Source organism: Neurospora tetraspora, assembly GCF_033439725.1.
Source record: "Neurospora tetraspora strain CBS 560.94 chromosome Unknown B0H65scaffold_5, whole genome shotgun sequence".
Classification (NCBI taxonomy): domain Eukaryota; kingdom Fungi; phylum Ascomycota; class Sordariomycetes; order Sordariales; family Sordariaceae; genus Neurospora; species Neurospora tetraspora.
In genome coordinates, this window is record NW_026944387.1 from 2,205,152 (window position 1) to 2,226,244 (window position 21,093).

At 46.9% G+C, this 21,093-nt stretch overlaps 7 protein-coding genes across 7 annotated transcripts; 3 read left to right on the top strand and 4 right to left on the bottom strand.

Moving 5' to 3' along the window:
• Window positions 1–423: 423 nt before the first annotated feature.
• On the top strand, window positions 424–3,072 carry B0H65DRAFT_469445 (putative positive effector protein GCN20). The gene has a single exon (XM_062827009.1). It carries the CDS (start codon window positions 722–724, stop codon window positions 2,969–2,971), a length of 2,250 nt encoding a protein of 749 aa, XP_062680600.1. The 5' UTR covers window positions 424–721; the 3' UTR covers window positions 2,972–3,072.
• B0H65DRAFT_540393 (uncharacterized protein) lies at window positions 3,073–4,106 on the top strand (the record flags this gene model as incomplete). Its single annotated transcript, XM_062829151.1, has 3 exons — window positions 3,073–3,362; window positions 3,550–3,564; window positions 3,840–4,106. Exons 1-3 carry the CDS (start codon window positions 3,249–3,251, stop codon window positions 4,104–4,106), a joined length of 396 nt encoding a protein of 131 aa, XP_062680601.1. The 5' UTR covers window positions 3,073–3,248.
• Window positions 4,107–4,350: 244 nt separating this feature from the next.
• On the bottom strand, window positions 4,351–5,151 carry B0H65DRAFT_558966 (uncharacterized protein; the record flags this gene model as incomplete). The annotated part of the gene is made up of 1 exon (XM_062830118.1): window positions 4,351–5,151. One exon carries the CDS (start codon window positions 5,149–5,151, stop codon window positions 4,351–4,353), a length of 801 nt encoding a protein of 266 aa, XP_062680602.1.
• A 7,105-nt stretch (window positions 5,152–12,256) lies between these two features.
• Window positions 12,257–13,290, top strand: B0H65DRAFT_230924 (uncharacterized protein). Its single transcript, XM_062822177.1, has one exon. It carries the CDS (start codon window positions 12,455–12,457, stop codon window positions 13,094–13,096), a length of 642 nt encoding a protein of 213 aa, XP_062680603.1. The 5' UTR covers window positions 12,257–12,454; the 3' UTR covers window positions 13,097–13,290.
• On the bottom strand, window positions 13,290–15,358 carry B0H65DRAFT_230907 (uncharacterized protein). The gene has a single exon (XM_062822176.1). The coding sequence runs from the start codon at window positions 15,128–15,130 to the stop codon at window positions 13,484–13,486; it is 1,647 nt and encodes a 548-aa protein (XP_062680604.1). The 5' UTR covers window positions 15,131–15,358; the 3' UTR covers window positions 13,290–13,483.
• Window positions 15,359–16,081: 723 nt separating this feature from the next.
• B0H65DRAFT_230928 (uncharacterized protein) lies at window positions 16,082–17,043 on the bottom strand. The gene has a single exon (XM_062822178.1). The coding sequence runs from the start codon at window positions 16,745–16,747 to the stop codon at window positions 16,229–16,231; it is 519 nt and encodes a 172-aa protein (XP_062680605.1). The 5' UTR covers window positions 16,748–17,043; the 3' UTR covers window positions 16,082–16,228.
• B0H65DRAFT_576341 (uncharacterized protein) lies at window positions 16,931–19,391 on the bottom strand (the record flags this gene model as incomplete). The annotated part of the gene is made up of 4 exons (XM_062830655.1): window positions 16,931–17,376; window positions 17,433–17,864; window positions 17,909–18,268; window positions 18,328–19,391. The coding sequence occupies 4 exons, from the start codon at window positions 19,389–19,391 to the stop codon at window positions 17,148–17,150; spliced, it is 2,085 nt and encodes a 694-aa protein (XP_062680606.1). The 3' UTR covers window positions 16,931–17,147.
• Window positions 19,392–21,093: the final 1,702 nt, after the last annotated feature.

The following is a 21,093-nucleotide window of genomic DNA, read 5'->3' on the forward strand; positions in this document are numbered from 1 at the left end:
AGGACAGCCAGGGGAAAGCGAGCGATCGAGGCCATCAGGACCTCTCTGCCAGCAAGCTTCTATGTCATCGTGCCATTCCTTTTGGAGGTCTGTTGCCCGTTCTATTGTTGCGGAGAGCCGGAGGAAAACACGATGCGTGTTCTAGAAGGCGGGAAGAACATCGATTCTATGCAAGAGACCTTGTGCCGGTGATGATGATGTCGGGAAGAATTCGATGCCACTGTGGTGAACTCGTGATGTTGCTCCTTTTGCGGGCGTTAGCGCAGCTGCACTAACAGTAACAGCTACCGCTTTTACCCAGTCGTAAGAGATTTACCAAAGGCGCTAGCTGCGAAGATGAGGGAATCCAATTGGACTGATTCCTCATATGCAGCTAACCCCGCCGTGCATATGCTTCTATTTTCACCAAAACTGCCAGGTTCAGTAAATCTCTTACGACTGGGTAAAAGCGGTAGCTTCCTTGGGTGCAAACAAACCAATCATAGCTTCCAGATTACCCCACCTTCGAGCGGTCAGTGGGCGGCAAATTCCGCCCCGCGCCCAGACGACGAGGGCTCCCGGGAGGCGGACCGACGCCGTGAAAGTATCAAAAGTTGAACTCCACTTTGATATCGACTCCGACAGGCTACAGCTACGTTCAAGGTCAAGCAAAAGTGAAAACCAAACAGTGTTTGTTTTCACCGTATTTTGATCAGCCACCTGTCAGACGATCCTAGCCAAGATGGAAGCCGAAATCAGGACCGTTCTCCCCAACATCGACCCGGTCATCTCGGAGTATTCGGCCGGCTATCTTACCCATGCCTCAACGGCTTGGTCCGGCGATGAGGATGCTACCGGCCCGTCTCCACTCGCCGAGGCCGCCTCCGCCATCACCGACCTGCTGATCTCGGCCTCCGGTGGTACCAATGCCGCCCTACAGGACAAGATCCGTCAGCTTGTCGACAAGTGGGTGGACAGGTATTCTGCTGCCAACGACAGCCAGGAGAGGAGGGGTCCGGCTGTGAAGCGTCTTGACCAGACCATCCAAGTGAGCGCTCAGAGGAATATCTCGTCGACCCTGGCCGTGGCCACGGGCGGTGTTGATCTCGAGTCGGCCAACGCCAGGAAGGTCGAGTCCAAGGTCGACAAGAAGAAGCTGGAGAAGGCCGAGAGGAAGATTGCGGCCAAGCAGAACAAGAAGACCTTCAAGACGGTCGAGTATGAGGCCTCACGCCTGCTTAACCAGGTGGATCCTGCTCAGTCGTACGAGGAGTTCTACATGGCCGTCAACCCTCTGCAGATGAGCGGCTCTACCGGCAAGACCAAGGACATCAAGATCGACAACATCGACGTTACCATCGGTGGTCTCAGAATCTTGACCGACACCACTCTCACTCTCGCCTACGGCCATCGCTATGGTCTCGTCGGTCACAACGGTGTCGGTAAATCTACGCTCCTCAGAGCCCTCTCTCGCAGAGAGGTTCCCATTCCTACGCACATCTCCATTCTTCACGTCGAACAGGAACTCATGGGTGACGACACGCCTGCCATCCAGGCCGTCCTGGACGCCGACGTCTGGCGCAAGGTTCTCCTCAAGGAGCAGGCTGAGATCACCAAGAAATTGGCAGACATCGAGGCTCAGCGCACCGGGTTGGCCGACACCTCTGCCGATGCCGCTAGGCTCGACAGGGAGCGTGAAGTTCAGGACAACAAGCTCGGAGAGATCCAGGGCAAGCTTGCCGAGATGGAGTCGGACAAGGCCGAGTCGAGAGCGGCCAGCATTCTCGCCGGTCTGGGTTTCTCGCCAGAACGCCAACAGTTCGCGACCAAGACCTTCTCCGGTGGTTGGCGTATGCGTCTCGCCCTCGCCCGTGCCCTCTTCTGCGAGCCCGATCTCCTCCTGCTCGACGAACCGTCCAACATGTTGGACGTTCCCTCCATCACTTTCTTATCCAACTACCTGCAGACCTACCCCAGCACCGTGCTCGTCGTCTCCCACGACAGAGCCTTCCTCAACGAGGTCGCCACCGACATCATCCACCAGCACTCGATGCGGCTCGACTACTACCGCGGCGCCAACTTCGACTCCTTCTACGCCACGCGCGAGGAGCGCAAGAAGGTGGCCAAGCGCGAGTACGAGAACCAGATGGCGCAGCGCGCCCACTTGCAAGCCTTCATCGACAAGTTCCGGTACAACGCGGCCAAGTCTTCGGAAGCCCAATCGCGCATCAAGAAGCTCGAGAAGATGCCGATCCTCGAACCCCCGGAAACCGAGTACAGCGTGCACTTCAAGTTCCCCGAAGTGGAAAAACTCTCCCCTCCCATCGTGCAAATGTCCGAGGTCACCTTCGGCTACTCGCCCGACAACATCCTGCTGCGCAACGTCGACCTGGACGTCCAACTCGATTCCCGCATCGGCATCGTCGGCCCCAACGGCGCCGGTAAAACCACCATCCTCAAGCTGCTCGTCGGCAAGCTCTCTCCGACCACCGGTCTCATCACCATGCACCCCCGCCTCCGCATCGGCTTCTTCGCCCAGCACCACGTCGACGCCCTCGACCTCAACGCCTCGGCCGTCTCCTTCATGGCCAAGACCTACCCGGGAAAAACCGACGAAGAGTACCGTCGCCAGCTCGGCGCCTTCGGCATCACCGGCACCACGGGTCTGCAGAAGATGGAGTTGTTGTCCGGTGGTCAAAAGTCCCGTGTAGCGTTTGCCTGCCTGGCGCTCACGCAGCCGCACATCTTGGTTCTCGACGAACCGTCGAACCACTTGGATATCGAGGCCATGGATGCGCTGTCGGAAGCGCTGCAGAAGTTTGAGGGTGGTGTGCTGATGGTTTCGCACGATGTGACCATGTTGCAGACGGTGTGCAAGAGCTTGTGGGTGTGCGAGAATGGAACGGTCGAGAAGTTTCCCGGTGATGTGCAGGCGTATAAGAAGAGGATTGCGGCGCAGGCGGATGCGGCGGGGGTTGTTAAGAAGCATTAAGATAGGATGGATAGTGTACTAAGTGGTTGTTGGGTGGGAAGGGGATAAAAGTGCTGTCTGTATCTACAAAGCGAAAAATCGAAAGGTTGATGAAGCGATATGGCTTCCGTGCTCTCTCTTCCTATGACTGGTGTGGTTGAAGTAAATCAATCCCCCCAAAGAAATCATAACCATGGCAAAACAAGGTGGCTTTTTCACTTAGTCTTCAGTGCAACTTCCACTTCAGGTTTTGGCTGCTGTGAAGTCACCTACTAGGGGAAATAACCACCACCACCACATGGCCGTCTCCTTGAAAACTCGTCTTACAGTTGGGTGCAATCTTTGGGGTTGTTTATGGGGGGGGGTTTCGTTCTGGGAGGGAGGTTCTCGCTCAAACGGTAAACGTTACATAGTAAGTATTGAATGCCCTTTTTATTGTGTTAAGTTTCGTGAACATTTCTGTTCGCGAACAAGATACAAAAACAAAGAGGAAGAGAGCCTAGTACGTTCACGTATCTGATCTATCTTGGAAACTGGCAGTACCAGGCCTCATGTCAAGTAGCATCTCACTATTCACTTTCACTCTTCTTCTATTGTAGGATACATCGGTCATAGTATGTCAAGAGAGATATCTTCGCATATCACTCACTGCAGTGATATATCACACCTCGCCACATACCTTAATAGCGTCGGTTTAACAAGGTCCGTGGGAAAAGAGCAGACGGCAGTATTGTTGGCAGTTGCTTACTTGCTACGATGGAGTGCGGAAAAGCAGTCATCAAGTGATAATCTGTAGGTAGCAGGCGATGGGAACGCATATCAAACATCTCCTTCATCTCTCACATGACGGAGGCAAATAGGAAGAGCGTGTTCACAATGCAATCTACAGGTGTTTGTTGTCGAAGCCGAGGATATTTGTGTGTACAACCAGTTCGATTTCTACATTCTAGGAAAACAGATAGATGGTGAAAGCCTGAATGAAGGCTTGGATCCGCTTCATACCACCAGAGAATTCAACAACCGACAGGCTTGGACGGGAGTGCAACCAAGTCACGAACATCCCATCACCATGTTTCGTATTCAAATCTGGCCAAGAAACATCACATCGGAAAGCATTGGAATCACAAACTGGAAGCAGTCACAGAAGGCACTATGAAAGCATGGTTGAAAAAGACTGAAAACTTTTGATTTGGTTTCGGCTGGATGTAACAGCTAGGAAAGGTATCTGAAAACCCCAAGACCAGGAATATCCCTAATCGCGATCTATGAATCAAGCGACGCTCAATAAATGATAACTCAAAAATGAAGAGAAATAAGAATTTCACAAAAGACAATGAAACCCCTCCTCGATGCCCGTCATCGAGGGATATTTTTTTATTCAAGGAGCCGAAAGGTTCGGTTTACTCCGTAGACGCACCGTGCGCCAAAGCCAGGTTCTTCCAACGGTCGCGCTCTGCGATAAGTTCCTCGATCTTGGCTTCCAACTCCTCCAAGCGCTGAGCCTTGCGCTCACGAGACTTGCGAGCAGCCAAGGTGTTGCGGGCGCGCTTCATGGCAACGACATCGGAAGGATCCTCGACGATGATGGGAGGCAGAGGCTTGTCGCGACGGCGAGAGCCAACACCAGCGACCGACGAGTGACGACCGCTGGGAGAGCTGACAGACGACTTCCTCCTCTGATGACCAGAGCCCGGAGACGAAACCTCCAAATCCTCAGATTGTGTAGCAGGCGAAGCTTCAACAGAGTGAACTGTTTGCTCGACGGTCGGCTGAACGGTCTGCTGCACAGGCTGGATCAACTCAGGCTGCGGTTGTGTTTGCTGCTCAGCCTGAGTCTGAGTCTGAGCCTGAGGTAGCGGGTTGGCATCAGGGAAAAGCGAGAACCAAGAGTCTGGGTTGTCCAGGTCGCTATGTCCAAAGCTGGGAGAGATGTCGAAGGTGTCGAAATCCGGCGAACCGTCGAAGATCGAAGGCGAAGTCAAAGCCGTAAGAGCAGTGGAGCTAGGGGCAGACAAGTACGGCTCATGGAGCAGAAGCTCCTGAGGCGAGACAGTGCCCATGTTGGAGACGGAGCTAGGGACGCTGGTCGAAAGATCGTATGTCTGGTTGGCAGGCGAAGCGAACGCCGCCTCGGTGGTAGCTCCACCGTCAAAGGTGGCGAAATCCAACAGGTCCAGTTCTGCGTGAGGTTGTAAGCGCATGTTGGGAGGCGGCAGGTGATAAGAGGTGTAATTACCTGAGAACATCTTGTTGCCCTGCTTTCCGTGCGGGATGCTACCGGTACTTTTGGGAAACAAGGGAACAGGAGGGCGCTGCTGTGCGCGGTTCTGAGTGTTCAGATTCAAAGCTGAAGAAGGTGCTGAGGAAGCGTAGAACTGTTGCGGACGCGAGTTCTGAGTAGAGCTGTACCGATTGGTGAAAGCCGAAGAAGTAGTTTGGTGCCCTGTTGCCTGGATGATGTTTGCAACTCGCTGGTTCTGCAAAGACGGAGAAAGATGCTGGCTACGATGTTGCTGATTCAGGTTGATACCTCGGGTTGGAGGCTGGAGAGCGTTGCGATTATGTTGACGGTGTGGTCTGATCGGCTGATCGAACAAGACAAAGTCCTGAAGTGGTGGCTGTTGTTGTGCTGGTGATTGCGCGGAGAGTGCCGGCAGGCTCGGTGAACTGGAGGGAAGCCATGTTGACTGTTGGGAATCCGTGGTGAAGACTGGGAAGTCTTGGCCGTGAATGGTGGCGGTGGGGGTAAGAGAACTTGAGCGCGAGCTACGAGGCTGGGTGCTGAAGTTCAGATCTACCTGGGAAGGAAGAGCTGAAGGTGTTGACGAAGAGGGGGAAACGTAAAATTGTTTAATGTTGACGGTTACCGAACTGGAGTTCGAAAAAACGGGGGAATGGGGGCGATTTAACGCATCTTGATGGATGCCTCTGGTGATACTGTTTTGGTTTGGTAGGGTGAGTTTGGTTGGAGAGAAGAGAAAAGAAGGTCAAAGAGGGAAAAATGGGCGGAGGGGAAGGATTTTGTATCAGGCAGCAAAACTGGCCCTGGCAGTGCCGGCGAGGCACCCACGCACGGCCGCGCAACCGGCTGGCCGTTGCCCACCGCGAAACCCTTTCTGAAAGGCCAGATGGAAGTGTACCACAGTGCGCGGCCACAAGCCAATCCAGGCGCCAGGGATCCACCACCCACCCACAGGATCCTATTGTGCGCTCTTATTGGTTGGACCACGGCCAGCCGAAAGGGGAAGTATGAGTCACAGCACCTGGACAAGAAACTAGCAGAAGTAACTTGAGATTAGTGACAATATTCTGTAGAGTCTTTGGATGGAAACACGAAGCAATCCTGCGGGTTGGTAAAGCACTGCCCCACCTGAGGCAGTCAGCCCCACCGATCGAATTGCCAAGCGCAAAGGCTAGCTGGAGAGCCCCGAAATGCTCCCTGGAGAGCCTCCCCACTTTTTAACACTGAGTAAGCACAGCCAGCCGCCCAGCCGCCCAGCCCAGCCCAGCCTAATACACCGTATACATTGCTACTCAACCGCCGCCACTACGCTATCTTTATTAGTAATTATTAGTCTTATATATAATTGAATAAAACTATCACAAGGTTTTATTTTAATATTAAACAATTATTTATAATAATTATTTATCGTCTTTATTATTATTTTGTATAATATTCTTAGCCTTGTTGTATCGCGTTTATTAATATACTTCGCTCGCCCGCCCGCCCGCCTGTAAGCCGTATATTAAATAAATTAAACTGCTAACACAACTGATTAAAAAGACTAATTCTAACTGCAATTAAATAAATTTTCCCCCTAAAATAATTCCTAATTAATTTTAAATAATTATTCCTAAGCTGAATACAATTCCCCTCGTCGAATTTCAATTGTTATTAATCCACCGCTATCGATACTAACTATTGAAATTAAGAACGCAATCACTGTCCCTAACGTAATCACCGTCCCTTAACGAACGCGCTATCTAACTAGCGAAGCTATTAGCGAGGCTATTATTTACATCTTCTAATTATAATAATATAGTTGTTATCTCTAACGCGCTATAAGATTACTACGTACAATAAGGTTTTACAATCGTATCGTATAGTCGGTTAAAAAGTAAAAAGAAAGGGGAGAAAGAGGTTATTAGACGGGTCGATTATTATTATATATATAGCCGTATTTATAACGGTATTAAATAAAGCGTTTAAAATACTAATTCGAAGCGACTCGACTACCTATACTAAGTAAAAGTAGTATTAAGGAAGAAGTAGGATAATTAATAGTTTATTAAAGAGATTAAGAATTAATACAATTATAATTTTAATATCGCTAACTTCGCTAGTAATATTATTTATTAATAATAGGTATGCTATAATTATAAAGAGGCTATTAATATTATTATTAAAAAGTTATTTAATATTGTTAGAATAACCGCTTATTAGATTACTTATTATTTAAATAGTATTTTTAATCCTAAAAAAGAAGATTCGGTTGATATTTAACGCGCTAACCGTAATAATTTAGTATTCGAACTACGTAATTTTCAAATCACTATTATAATAAAGAAAATATTAAATATTTAATAGCGTATCCGCTGTATAAAATGTAATCCTTATTCTTCGATTAAAATACTTATCGATTTACTAGAATAATATAAGAACCATTATAATATCGAACACTTTATTAAATATAACGGAGAATACGTAATACGAATATTTTAGACGTTCGATTAATATATCGAAATATAGAAGAAAAATCCCTATATCTTACTAGTCGATAATATATATAAAGTATTATTACCTTCATTAATTTAATTATTCTTATAGGGTTTAATTAATTAACCCTTTTTTTTTCCTTATAGGTTAACTGCTTTAACCTTCCCCTTCTTAACGTTATTAATATTAATATATTAAGTTATAACTTTAATATAACCTTCGGTCTCTTAAATAAGGAAAAATAGGAAGACTTTAAATAGCAATTTAATCACTTAAAGAAACTCTAAAAGGATTACAATATTCCTAACCCCATAATATTTATTACCGATTTCGATAAAGAGTTTAAGAAGGCCGGTATTACTACTTACCTAAATATACTATATTAATTCTATATATAGTACATTATAAAGAACGTAAACTATTATATTAAGAAAAAGTAAATATAACCGCTCCTAAATAGTAATAATAATAGTAATAATCCTACCCCCAGTATTAACCTATTAAATCTCCCGCTAATTATTCGGGATTTAAATAATTATAATCCTAACCTCCTATTATATTAAAACCCCACGGCGGCTAATAATAATAAAGCTAGCGATAATAATATTAACGAAGAGGATGAATACATTGATAACGACTTAGAAGAAAACAACCCGGAAAAAATTAATAATACTACCGCCGCTAACTGCCTTACTTAATAACCTAATAATAAGTAAAGAATTCATATCGTAATTAATAAGCCGCTAGCTAAAACTATCGCTCTACGTAACTGTATCCATAACGTACCAATTTTCAACCCCGCTCGTCGATTCTATCCAAATACGCATAAGAGCTTTCAAGCAGCTTAGAAACAAATAATTTATATAAATAACGATAATTACCTCAAATAGGCATAGTATTTAATAACTCATAAATTTAAACGATAAATTCGTATATTATCCCCCTTCCTCTCTATAATATTTATATACCTTTTTCGTTAACACTTTCCAACTCTCTTTACTTACTTTTATAAATATTACCTCCTATCAATTAACGAATTTGATAATTACGCCGTTTCGAAATATAAAAACTTTAGTATTAAAGCAACTAGCCGAATCGAATTTATATATAGAACTATTAAACGTTTTTTTTTGAAAAACCGCTTCTCTTCTTTAAATTAACTATATAAATATATACAATCTACCTACCGCTCTCAAAGATAAAAATTCAAATCCAAATATACAACAACAAAACAAACAATTTTATATAAATATAAAAAAGTAAGGATATTCGATAATTTAATATTAAAAGTATATAAAAATATAATTGTTTATTATTACTTACATGAATACAATTACTTTCTTCTACCCTCTAAAGGTCTAATTAATTAACCTCCTTTTTTTTTTATATAAGTAGCACTATATACCCTCAAATTTATATAGTACTAGTACTACTATACGTATAACGACTAGCTTAAAATCTATATTAAAACCCAAACCTCAACTATAAAAAGGAATTTACTATATAATATAAGCTACCTTATAAGTATTTCATATTACAGCTATTACAAATAAATCCCCTATTAATATTTATTATAAAAAATATTAATATATATTAATAACTAAACGGCTTGATAATAAAGGTTAAATATTGTACCTATATAATCTAAAACCTTATTACTTTACTTAACTGCCAATGAAAAGTAATTATCCCCGATTTAGACTTTACAGATTATATACGTAGAATATTAGAGCAAAACCTTATAAACCTAGAAGTTTATAAACTACGCGAATTCGAAGGTAATTAAGTACTACCCACCCAACCTACCCAACCTTAACCCTAAGCCGTTACGCCTACTATAACTGTACTTATTAATTATAACCGGTATAATAATTACTACGTACTTTCTTACAACGAACCTCCTTACTGGGTAATATAGTAAGAAATATAAAAAAGAAGGAAGAAAGGGGGGGGTATATAGAGGGCGTCCCGTACCTGTAATAATATTATTTAAAATAATTTATAACGAACTATTACAAAGGTAATTAATAATATAATTAATAATACGGTTAAAACTATTATAACGCAATTAATTCCAATTCCAACGCCCTTTCTAATTCCTTCGCCCTCGTCTTTTTACCTTCTAATTCCCTTATAGAAGGCTCTAGTGCCCTCCCCATCTCCCTATCCCTAAATTTAGTAATAGCCGCCAACTTAATAATAATTGTCTACTAGTTTTAATTAATGTAATTATAGAGTGCTAGCGCTAATTAAATAGTTATCTGAATCCCCTATTCTTAATTTAAATAGTTATTAAAATTAGTATAGTGATTAAGTACTAAGTACGGCTAAGCTTAGAGATTATATACTTGCTCGGCTAGAAGTAAGGGAGGCTCTTATAATTCGTACTATAAATTATTATACTAGGCCAATTAATTCTATTATTATTTAGGCGCTTCCTAAAGACCTAGACCTCGCTCCTTCTCCCTCTAATTAACTATAATATAATTTATAGGGCTATATTATACTAGTAATATAATATAATTAAACCCTTATAACTATAGTACTACTTCTAGTACTTATACGGAGCGGAGGATAGGTATTAAAGAATTTAAATAAGAGGTTAAATTTCTAACTACCTCCCTAGTACTCTAGGTAATACTTATATAGCGGGCATTAAAATTAGGGTAGGCACGTGCACTCTGGGTCTAGGTAGTAAATATAGTAATAGGGCTAGTATAGAGGATAGTAGTATTATTAGCAATTATAATATCAATCGCTTTAGTAGTAGACAATTGATTAGATTAATAACTCTAAATAATTTTACGTAAAAAATAACGCCAATAACATAGATTTGGCAATGCGCGGGCATCGATTATGTAGCTTCAGTTGTATACGGTGTACTAGGCTGTGCTGGGCTGGGCGGCTGGGCGGCTGGCTGTGCTTACTCAGCGTTAAAAAGTGGGGGGGGGGGGGGGGGGCTCTCCAGCTAGCCTTTGCGATTGCCAAGAGCCAATAGAGACGGGAAACCAACAGTGATGGAGCACCATCCGGATGCCCTGGACCTCGCTCGCTTGCCTGGAGACAGGGCCTCCAACCAAGGGCGCGGAAAGACGATCTCCAAAGTCGAAACGGTCAGGAAAGAACGCATCACATTGAACAGCGAGCGGGATGGCTTCAAGCCAGCTTGTAGCAGAGCTTCGAGCTGTGCGCGTGTCCACACCCAGGCATCCATCCAGCTCACCAGCCAGGCACTTGGAAAGAGCCATCAAAAGGCCACGAGTCCATTCAAATAGTGAGGCCCCAACAAGGCAGGGACAGTCGGAACTTTTCCAGGCTGCAAAGTCCAAAAGGATCATCGATTCATCGGTTTTCCGCTCCGCATGAGGGATCTTCTCCCCTCCGACTTAGTGTCCCCCCCCCCCCCCCCAAAAAAAAAAAAAAATTGCAGCCGGTTTGCGTACCGACGAAAGCCCGATTCCTGTTTGGAACTGAAATCCGACTCCGTTTTCCTCCACTTCAAGAATTGCGCAAAAGTCTCCCGCATGGCTCCTCCATGCTCCCACAGTGCTGTGAACACAGTCGCTGGGAATGATGGATCGGAAAATACCATACCCACGGAATAAAACTCTTTGCGTTTTGCTTCTTGTGCGGAATTCTCCTTCTCATCGGCCAGCCTTATCGAGCTGTGCGGTCCATGTGCCAACAATGAAAGAAGCTCACCGACGCCAGACCCGACTGAGTTCTTGCGATACATACCGATATCGGACAATCGAATTCATACATAAAAGGCTGGCGGCATTTGAAACTGGTTTGTTCTTCTGTGATGTGAAGATCTCGATCTCGCAGCAACGCTGCCATTCAAGATCAACAAAGCTTTGTCGTCGAATCACGAAAGTCAATTGCAGATTTCTTCTCACACGTCTCCGCGGGGAAGCCATGATACTTTTGAGTGGGTGAGCTTGGCGGCCAGGGCGGCGGGTGGGTCAAAAAAAGACTACACACGGCCTCACCAAAAAACAGTCGTCGTACTTGTACATAGTATGTGTACGCAGTAGTCTTTTATTTGACCCACCTGGGCGGGCAACCTAAAAAGGTTTCCACATTTCATTGTAACTCGCTGACTCACCACTGTCCACCGGATAAAAACCCGTTTTGCGGTGTTTCGTTCTTAGCGAACGCTGGAATCGAGATCCGTTGTGCTGGGCACACTTGACGATGCAGTAGCGAACGGTCTCGATGTGAATAGCGTTGAATAGGCTTAAACAAAGCGAAATAGTAGCAGCGGAGTAGAGTGGGGAATGGAGCAGGTTGGTCCGCGCAGAATCCTTTGGTCCCTTTTTTCCTATGAGGTATTTCAAGATTACAGTGCTGTACGTACATACAGTACGTACACCGACAGCCGGAAACATTGGTATCAGTGCGTTGAAAGATCTACCGGTTGTCGGCCGGCTGAAAGACAGGTATTTTTCACCTCCCGTAAAGCTGTGATACCGGTAGCCGAACAAGCCGTAACCGACGGAAACTATCGATCTGCATCCGAATAGCCTCCTCAATCGATGTTACGGTATCATGATGGTGAGCGAAAAGGGCGAAGTTGTTGATGATGTCTTAACGAAATACGTCAACAAGAGTGTTCACAGCTCAAGACGGCCACCGGCAGGCAGGTCTTGAATCGTGAAGATTCTTGAGAAGCAGGTTCCGGTCCAAGATCTCGAGACAAAACACGGTTCCAAACCGCCAGGGCTGATACGGCGATGAAGGCAAGAAGTTGAAAAAAAATTTAAACATGCACATGCCGCTCGCTCATGCATGCATTGCCCTGTCATCTCGATATCCCCGGTGGAACGGTGATAAGGACTTGGGCCACTCCGAGCCCTGACCGCGTTTCGCGGGTCAACTACGGGTCTACCACGGGGCAACTATGGATATTTTTGACAACCCAGAATCGTGAAACCGGCGGTAGACGTCGTCGTCCCCCAATGGCTCACGGCCGGCCTTGTCCGGAGGGCCTGAAAAGAACCCGGACTCCACTACCGATTACTATCCGGAGAGTGGAAACTCCACCGGGATGTCGCCATCGTTTACCAGCCTCGTTAACCAACTGCGCCAAGCGCCGAGCCTTGAAAAGTTTCACGGCCACCGGACTACGGACCGTGCGGACCTGGTTAAAGTGGGGGTTCGGAGCGGGTCAACGGGTCTCGGGGGGGGGGGCGAGACTCTCGGAGACCATGTTGACGGAGTTGACGCCATTTGATCGCCGTGGAGATCGTGGAGCAATCTTTTCACAAGCTGGTAGCAAGCTGATATCGCCAGCAAGGGCGGTGATCGAAACTCGAAAGATCAGGACACACGGGAATATGGAATACGGGCAGGACGGGGGGTACATAGGTGGAGATGGGATACCGTCCGATCTTGACGGTCGACACGGGAGTCGGGAGCAGAGCTGAAAAGGTTCGTAGTTCGTCATCACATATTGATATGGAGCATGTTGGGCTTTCACATGAAAGCGTTTGTATTTGTTCAGCCAGGTACAGGTGCAAGCTCACCACGGCAACCTCCTTGTTTAAGTCAACTTTGAAGTTATGCTTCATATTCATGTTTGCGTTAAACCTATTCTCATCCATTCATTACACATTGTTCATTTTCCAACACCTTTCTTCAGGTGCCGGTTTTTGTCGCCGTCTAGTCGTCATGCAGAACCAGAACCATTTCGAGCCCAAACACTTACCTGTTCGAAGCGGCCAGTTGATCATGACCAGGTATATTATATCCAAACCGAAAACAAAAGATGACCATCCAAAAAACATCAGAGACTCCAGGAATCATGAAACCCCTCACAACAACGCTCCCCACGGATGCTGATAAGGCGACGGCTGCACTTGATCCAACGGCGCCTTCTGCGCCGCCGGATCATTCGGCCAATGCCCACTCTGATGGTGCTTCACCAGATTCGACGGCTCCCTGCTCACATACGCATCCGGATTCTCCCTCATGATCACATCCTTCCTTCCCACCGCATCCCAATTATAGTTCCCCTCGTTGGCGGCCTTGAGGGCCTCCTCCAGCCACTTCTTCCATTGAAGCGTGCCGGGCAGGGCACCGGACCGATCAACCCACGCGTCCTTCTTGGTCTCGCGAATGGCGTACCAGAGCGTCCTCGTAAAATTGGGCGGCACGTCATTATCATTGTTGCTCTTGACGTCCTCGGGCGTGATGTCCGTGATTGTATACCGCGACAGGTCCCAGAAGAAGCGCTGCGGCAGCAGGCCGCAGACCCAGTAGATGCTGTTTAACAAGACGTAAGCGCCGCCGATCAAGGCTTGGGACGACCACCGGCAGTTACCCAACAGCACCACGGCCACCATGAGCAAAACCATGGCGATGCCCATGAACAGACGGTGGTATTTCGTGGAGACGTAGCGGCACTCTTCCGTGCCCTGGTACAGCTCGCGCGCGACTTCCTCGGTGCATTTCACTACCAAGAAGGCGCCCTCGCGCGTGCGGATGACCACGTCGCCCGGTGGCACCTTGGCGTTGGCTTGTCGCGCCATGAGAAGCGGGTACCACCAGGATGCGTAACCCATGACGGAGGCGGCGACGGAGATGGTGACGATGGCGGTCACGGCCGCGCCGTCGTTCCAGTAGGCGGAGATGATGAGGATCGCGACGGTGATGAGGAAGGAGAACACGTTGATGACGTGCATGGGCGAGTCGAGGGCGGGGGGAACGGTGTAGCGCGCGTTGGGGCTGCTGGCGACGCGTTGGGGGGTCATCATCTTGGGCGCGGTGACGATGTCGGTGATGCGCTCGGACATGGTCGGTTGGCGATTGATGCCGGGCGTGGGGACATGGTCGCCGTGCTCCGGGTCGACGTCGAGGGTGACGTGCTTGTTGGTGCCGTTTCGCCTCCTGACGGCATCTGCGTCTGCGTCTGCGGTTGTATCGGTGTTGACTTCGTGGGCTCCCGAACCGTTTGCGCCGTTCTCTCTTGTGTTGTTGATTGTGATCTCACTGTTCTTTTGTTCCTGCTTCTTCGCCTTCTTTCTCTTAAGCCATCGGATACCGAAAACGGTCCCCAGAAAGCCTTCCTTCTCCAGCCGTCTGCTGAAGTCGGCCTTGAGGAGATGTGTGTGCTTGATCTCGAACACTCTAAAGTCGAACGCCCTGTACTCGTCAAGTGGGTGCAGAATGTTGGCAAAGAAGCCGACAGAGTCGAGGAGAGTGCCGCCGTAGACGCCTGCCAGTTTGGCGTGGACTTCGGGCAGTCGCTGGGGCCGCTGCGGACGGAGCAGGGCCTGGGGCGCGGGAATCAGGCGCGGAAGCATGCAGAGAGAGCTGGCGGTGATGGTTTGGGCGAATTCAGCAACGCTGCCTTCGCCAATGATGGCCAGCAGCGTGATGACATCGAAACTCCATCCCGGATTGATGTTCTTGCCCAAGGGGAACCAGTGGTAGAAACCATCCGAGTCGGGGTCGGGCATGATGTTCAAGTAACTGGTCTAGTAAACCAGTGGTTTTGGTTTGAGGACTATCGTGAATCGTTCGAGTATATCAGACTGATGGTCGCCAATGGCTTGACGTCCTTGGTAAGTAGAGGAGTGCTATGTCGCTGGCAGGCTCAAATGCGATCGAGATGCGAACGGCTATCCAAGACGATCCTTTGGTATGGTATTCCGATCGAGAATAGGTATGAAGGGTGATAATGAGTTGGTATATGCCTGTTAACGCCTTGTTAGTTATATACACCTTAGAGCGTGTTGCTATCTCGAAAACGTGGAGGAACATACTAAGAGTACTCTGAAGAGAAGAAAACGAAAAACCAGCTCCAACCGCAAAAGTAGGTAAGAGGTCGCAAAGGTTCTCAAGTCTCCAAGCCTCCTTTTTGAACCTTCAGAGGCAAGTCAGTTTTCTTTCAACAAACCAGGCTGCGTCCCAAATCACGGGGCGTCAGCACTACTTTTTATTGATGCGTTCTTGGGCTCTGAAAGTGAGGATCTTTGTAAAAGCGCCAACAAAGTGGAGTATCCACCTAGAGAGGACCAGAAGGCCTGTAGAAATCAGCTGCAACGCGCCCAGCTAGGCGATAGGCAAACCAGCCTCCCACCTTTCAACGGTCGAACGGTCTATCGACAAGGGTGACTTGACTGGGGAAAGATAGAGAGAGAGAGTGCTGTAAACATAGAAATAGGTAGAACTCGGCACACTTTCACAGCGATGTGTGAAGAGGGGGATAACAAGTTCGTGGCCAGATTTATATTGCATGAAAGAGAAGAAAAAAGATGCATTGAAAGTCGCCTAGTCCCGTCCCCGATCGGCGATATGAGCCTCCTTGAAGTGTTGCCCGAACTACTGTGTATGTAACACCGCGCCCGGGCTGAATGCTGAATGCAACCCTCGCGGTAACAACTCAACCATCACAGCCTCCCAGAGTCCCAGACAGCCAGAGTCCCAGCGCCTGGCCCCCATATCCGGGGCAGGCAATAACGCAATGGACGGAAATGATTGAGACTTGTCGCGGATAGCGAACCACCACCAAGCACAGAGTAAGACGCAGCACGCAGGGGCTGAACTCGAAATGGTCAAATGGGATGGCGGGTGGGTGCCGCTTGGAGCCTTGGTGCGTTTAGTCTGTAGGCAGCGCTATTCCCGCCAACCTGGTTGGTGTACCGCCTATGGGCGTTATAGGCGTGTATCATTTTGGGTATAGATCCAACGCGCCAAGCTGCATGAGACCCCTTCCCCCCTCCTTCCATCAAGAACAGCCAGACTGAGAACCTTGCAAGATGCCAGGTGGGCGGCTCAGACGAGCCACGCGAGGCTCTCCGTGTCTGTTCTGAATGATGGCCGATGTTTGGACGCCTGGGAGATGAGAGGTGCGGTAATGTGTGACAGATCATGGTCCTTTCCTTGTTGTGTGTCTCTCTCAGCCCCGAACTGGTGTGCTGAGGCTGTGAGTATATGCTGCTGGTAGCCGCTCTGCTTATTGAGCTTTGGAAGGGGGATAATGGTTCCGAGTCGAAGAGGTTGAAGATGGGGAATTTTTGACATATGCAGCGAGTAAAGCATGGAAGAAGCAACAGTTGTAAGGGACAGAGCATAAGGTACGATAGGGGAATACAGTAAAGACTAAGCAAGGCCCAGTGTGCTTCTTAACGAGGAGTAGAAGAACTTCCGCCATGGTTAATAAGGAAATGAAGTGAAAAGACGCCTCTCTAACGTGTGCAAACAACCACAAAGATCTCGCGTAAATCAAGATAAAGAAAAATCACCGCTTCTGGATTGACTTATAAGACCACTGCGCCAACAAACCTTCGAGTTCCCTTCTTTCTAAATCTGCCGCCCTCATCGTCCATCCCGTCGCATTTGAGAAAACCTTAAAAGAAAATAATAAAAAAGCAAGCGCCACACAGCGTGAAAACCCCCGTCATCGGTGTATCGTAGGCCATCTCTTCGTAACATCGGCCATGCCTAGCCGTCATGAACTCAGAGACATGAAAACTAGTTTTTCTGCTGCCTCAGCTTTCCCGGCACCAAGCTCGGATATTCCATTACCAGCTGGTCACAGAATTCCTTCCATAGCTTCTCCCATGTCCTCCTGGTTTGGTACCTCTCCTCGGCATCCATACAGGAGTGGTCAATGCTCCACTCAATCAGTTGACGTAGCCCATGAAGTGTCATATCTGCCTTCCCTACCATAATTTGATAGAAGTCATGAGACAAGCGAGATCTGTATGAATGATTATTAGCAGGCTGAACACCAAGCTGGAGTTCATAAGAACAAACCTGAAGAGAGTCCCGTTGTCGGTGCTAATGGTGCAGTGCACATCGTTTGCCAGCATGTTATAAACGGTATGCCCGCTGATCCTCGGAGTGAGGCCCAAGATCTCGTTGGAGATAGGGCACACCTCGACACAGACATTTTGCTTCTTCATTTGCTGCATGACGTACGGATGCCAGGCCAACGCGAAGCCATGGCCGATACGTTTTGATCCGAGAAGAAGAGCGTCCACCAAGTTGCCGTCGGTCTCCGTGCCGACATCCAGAGTCTCGCCGCAATGGAACAAAAACGGAATGTCGACGTTTGCCTTCTTACATTTGTCCTTGAACTCTAGGAACTGCGGAATAAAGTAACTGAGTGGATGACCTGCGCCTTCCTCGCCAACAAGATCGAATCCTACAGAGCTTCTGTTAGCCTTCGCTTCCCCGTGTCGGCGGCTGCAGAATACGACATACCGGCGATATATTTCGCATAATTGCACTCTTTATCCAGCTTCATCTCCAAACACTGGTCCAGGGCAAATTTGACCTGGTCGGGTTTGAAAGACCGTGGTGTGCAGTAGATGATTTTGAGCCCCTTGAAGACTTTTCCCCCGTGAGCCTTCTGGAAGTTCTCATACACACCAATGATGAGGTTCATTATTCCGTAATTGTCAATCCTATCCGAGCCATCGTTGAACCAAACCTGATTGTTTTCCATGAAGTTGGGGCGAATCTCGGCGTATTGGATGTTGTCGTTCACGAACTCCTCCAAGCACTCTCGCGTGTACACCTCGTAGGCTGCCCTATAGTTGAACAGCCCTTTCATCATCTGTGTATGAGAATCAAACCTCTGCCAGGCGCTGTACACGATGTTAGCTTTGCGACTGGCACGAAACAATTGAGTCCACGTAGAACCTACCCCTTAGCCGTTTGGTGCGGACTGTAAGCCTCATCCGCCTGAAACACGATTTTGCGTGTCAGATATTCGTCGACAAGATCGTTGTTATCCACTCCTTTTAACGGATCGTTGGTGTCGCCTGCGTAAGCGTCCCTGTACTTCTTCCAAAATTTATCGCGGAATTCATATTTGTAACGCATGATGTGTTTCGGCTGGCCAGACTCATTTTGATCCTCTCCCTTGCTAAAGAGATCCGGTCGCCCCGACCAAGTTGCGTCGAAGTTCTTCTGGCTGAGAATGCTAAACTTCAAGTGGCATCGCTCAAAGGCCTCCTTGCTGATCAGGGGTATGTCGCTCATGATGTACATGTAGTCTTGGTCTTTCGCAATGTTGAGCAACACTTCAGGGAGCAAATTGGCGTTGAAATGTATGTGAAGATGGGCGCCTTTGGGTATTTTCTGGATGGCCCGGTAGAGTCTCGTTTTCTCGATGATTGGGGCATTGAGTAGAAAACGATCCCCAGGGACGCGCTTGTGTTTCTGTCCAGCATACCCCTCGATTCTGGCCTCCTTGTCGTAGACATCGATGACGTCTAGCTTCTTGAGTTCTTGGATCACCGCATTTGCCTCCACCTCCCATTCTTCCGCCTCCCTTGTGCAATGGTGGTCGAACCCAAGTGCCTTCTCGCGCCTTTGGACCTCCTCATGCTGCTGGAGATATTCCTTCGTGACACCTTCGAATGGCGTCTTCTCCTTTGAATCCGGGAGCGCGTTGAATTTTTCCTGAGCTTTTTTGCTTAACACCTTCGGGACGGTGGGCGTGTCGATGTCTTCGTCTTCTTGGAGCAGCTTGAGGAGTGTGAGCTTGTCCTTGTCCCTCGCTAAAATCACTTTATCGAATGCTTCGACCACATCATACGGCGTGGGAGGAGGCTTTCGCAGTTTTTCGCTGCTATGTTGAGACATCTGGTCCGGTATAGGTATGGCTGATGGGTGGCTGGACTGAGTGAACGAAAAGATCCTTCGTAGCTTGGTTGTTAGAGGACGAGGGGAACTCGGGTCTGTTTTTCGTGCCATGCCACACATCTCGTAGGAGGACTGACAAGACTTTATGGTCTTTACATGTGGGTTTGCTTCAACGCAACGGCTCCCTCTCGCCCTCCCTTTACGCATCCGGCAAGCGGTTGAGTTGAGATGATAAAGAGCCCGTCGTTGGCAATCTCCCTTTCAAGTAGATAAAGTGATTGCTCGACAGATCGCGCAAAACAGCCCGATGATAACAATGAAAGGGCGGTCCAACTTAGTTGAGAGAACGGGCCAACACAAACGCTCCTAGCCTATGACGACCTTGGACGAGTCGGCATCGTTGGACTCGATCGCGCCAAACAGGGGTAGCTCCTTAAAACAAAGGGATCAAAAGCGTGGAGCCGCGTGGAGCGGTTTGTAAGAGGACCTTATGATGGTTTCAAAGGCCAAATTGAGGTCAGTGGATGTTCAGATGAACTGAATGTGAGGGTCACAAGTCTCGGCAGGGCTGTAAGGCACAGGCAGACGACGCCAAGGGTAGGAGCCCCTCAGAAACTTGTGCACATCCTCGCTTCGCGCCTTCTGCTAGGAATGCCCTTTTTAGGATGCCACGAGCCTGTGTGCCTTCCGATAAACAGCTGTCACGGTGCCATCATAGCTTAAGACACCTACTCGCCTAGTCATGCGCCCGGCCATCTCCCTTTTTACCTGGTAGGAAAAGTTGTGTTGCAATCTGTCAGATTCCAGGGTAGCATTCTACCCAGATATGGGTTAGATACCAGAGTCCCAACCACCTGATTTACAGGTCTTGGCAAATATGGGTTACCCCCAGAACCCTCAGACCTTCTGGAATAGAGCGCTCGAATTAATCACATAGAATCAATCAACCAAATTACACCAATAAATCTAATAATTAACAATCTAATACGCGCCCTATTAATATAATAATTAATACTACGAGTTAATAATAAATAATATAAGAATAACACAATATTTCTTTCAAAGCCTATTAATAATACTAAAGAGAATATTACCTACCTAAAAGATAGCGATAATTAAATCCGCTAGGAGCCTATATTCTAATTAAAATATAATTTAAATGTATTTAAATATTAGTTTTAAAGTACTATCAAAAAACCTACTGTACCGAAATAACTTTATCCTAACTATTATCCTATTATAAAGATAGTTAAACCCGTATTAACGAAGCTAAAATAGAATTTATCCTTTTTAATAGTAGAATAACCGTCCGTACTATTATTAATTAAGTTAGGGAATCCTAGGAGGTATTTATTAAGTATTATATTAGAAATAAAATTTTATTCGATATTTTCACTAACGAAGAGAATTTAATTAATAAATAATTTTTTAAATGGGAGTTTACGCTCTACCCCAATAATAAAAAGAATTAGAAGGAGTTCGTAGCTAGTAATAAAGTTATACGTACTTAAATAAAATTATTAATTAATTACGGATTATAAAATAGCGCTATAAAAGAAGAGTAGTAAATTAACGAGTAGTACCGGAATTTTAAAAATATAATTAATTATAAGGCCGTCGATAAATAAATTAAAATTAAGAAATAATATTATAAAACCGTCGTTATCCTAACGAAGGAACCTAAGAATTAGATTAATTAGCTTTAAACTTAGTCTACCGCTATAAATAACGGACAAATTATAGGAGTAAGGGAAATTAAAGTTACTAACTTCTAATATATTGATTTTATTAACGTAATTAAAATTATATATCTTAGGTAGTA